This window comes from Protobothrops mucrosquamatus, unplaced genomic scaffold, assembly GCF_001527695.2.
Source record: "Protobothrops mucrosquamatus isolate PMUCROS unplaced genomic scaffold, P.Mucros_1.0 scaffold8236, whole genome shotgun sequence".
In the NCBI taxonomy this organism is placed as follows: domain Eukaryota; kingdom Metazoa; phylum Chordata; class Lepidosauria; order Squamata; family Viperidae; genus Protobothrops; species Protobothrops mucrosquamatus.
The window spans coordinates 4,595-6,368 of NW_015394032.1; the positions used below are offsets into that span (position 1 = coordinate 4,595).

Sequence of the window (1,774 nt, forward strand, 5' to 3'; positions counted from 1 at the left end):
TGCAATGTGGGCTTTGCTTTTCTCAGAACTTAGATATGCTTAAACATCAACAAATCCACACTGGACAAAAAACTTATCAATGTCTGGAGTGTGGGAAATCTTTTATTCGAAAAACAAGTCTCAAAATCCACGGGAAAATTCACATGGAAATAAAACCTTATAAATGCTTCAAGTGTGGAAAATGTTTCACTCAGAATTCATCACTTTGCAAACATCATAAAACACACACAGAGGAGGAAAGCAGAACGTGCCTAGAATGTGGGAAATGTTTTTACAGCAAATCAACCCTGCGGCGACATCAGAGAATCCACACTGGGGAGAGACCTTATCAATGTCTGGAGTGTGGGAAATATTTTTCTTGCAAAACAACCCTGCAGCGACACCAGAGAATCCACACTGGGGAAAGACCCCATGAATGCCCGGAATGTGAGGAACGATTTGGGCATTCTTCCGCACTTTGGACACACCAAAAGACGCACACGGGAGAAAAACCCTATAAATGTAACGATTGTGAGAAATGTTTTTCTGTAAAGGGAAGACTTTTTCAACATCAGATAATCCACACAAGGGAGAAACCCTATGAGTGCATTGAGTGTGGAAAATTTTTTCGTTCGATATCAAGCCTCAGACATCATAAGAAAATTCACAGAGGGGAAAGAAATTTCAAATGTTTAGACTGTGGGAGAGCATTTATTCATTCATCTCATCTTAGAAGTCACTGGCAAGTCCATATAGAAGAGAAGCCCCATAAATGCTCGAAGTGCGATAAATGTTTCTCTAGGAGACATAGACTTTTGATACATCAGAGAACCCACAGTGGAGAGAAACCATATAAATGTCCGGAGTGTGGGAAGTCTTTTCCTTGCCAAGAATATCTTAAAAAACACCAGACGATTCACACAGAAAAGCGTATCAGGTCTAAAGAGAAAAATGAAATGTGCTCAGAATGTGGGAGATGTTTCTCCCAAAGGTCACACCTAATTCGACATGAGAGACTTCACACCGGAGACAGGCCCTATCAATGCCCAGAATGCGACAAGCGATTTGTGGAGTCTGCTGAACTCCGGAGACACCAGAGGGGGCACACAGGAGAGAAGCCCTATAAATGTGGGGTTTGTGCGAAAGGTTTTCTTACAGTAACACTGCTTCGAGTTCATGAGAGAATCCACACTGGGGAGAAGCCGTACAAATGTGTGGAGTGTGGGAAATGCTTTTCCCAAAAACAACACCTTAGACGTCATGAAAAGGTCCATAAAACATGGAAGCCATAAAGACTCATAGAGTGTAGAAATCTTTTGCTTAAAAGGGAGATATCAGAAAACTCACATGGGAGAAGGCCTAACAGGCCCTGATGGTGGACCAGTTTTTCATACTGAGAGGTCATGTAAAAATTCTTAAAATTAGAAATTATTAGATCCTGAGAGAGCATTTTTTGTCAATCATCCCTTAAAAATCATACTCTAATCCATATAGGAAAGATGTATCATAAATGTTTCGAGTTTAAATGATTCGAGTTTAATCTAAAATACTCTTTTTCACCATCAGTGAATTCTTACTGGAGAGAAACTTTATCAGAGCTTAGGATGTGGCCAAAGTTTTTACCTGACAATCAGATTTTCAGATGCCCTTGAAAAATCCACACAGGAGAAAAACCTTAACAAGTGTGTAGTGTGAGAAAACTTTTCCTTGCCAATTGGAACATCTTGTCTCCTGGAGTTTGTCCCTTTAAAATGGTCTCCTTGGAAATTTTCTTACCAAGTTAAAAAAATTATAT

General features: G+C 39.9%; 1 protein-coding gene across 1 annotated transcript; it reads left to right on the forward strand.

The window, feature by feature from the left end:
* Positions 1–26: 26 nt before the first annotated feature.
* LOC107300740 (zinc finger protein 23-like) lies at positions 27–1,183 on the forward strand (the record flags this gene model as incomplete). Its single annotated transcript, XM_015830040.1, has 2 exons — positions 27–172; positions 389–1,183. Coding segments are annotated over 2 exons (941 nt in total), but the record flags the coding sequence as incomplete, so codon positions are not given.
* Positions 1,184–1,774: the final 591 nt, after the last annotated feature.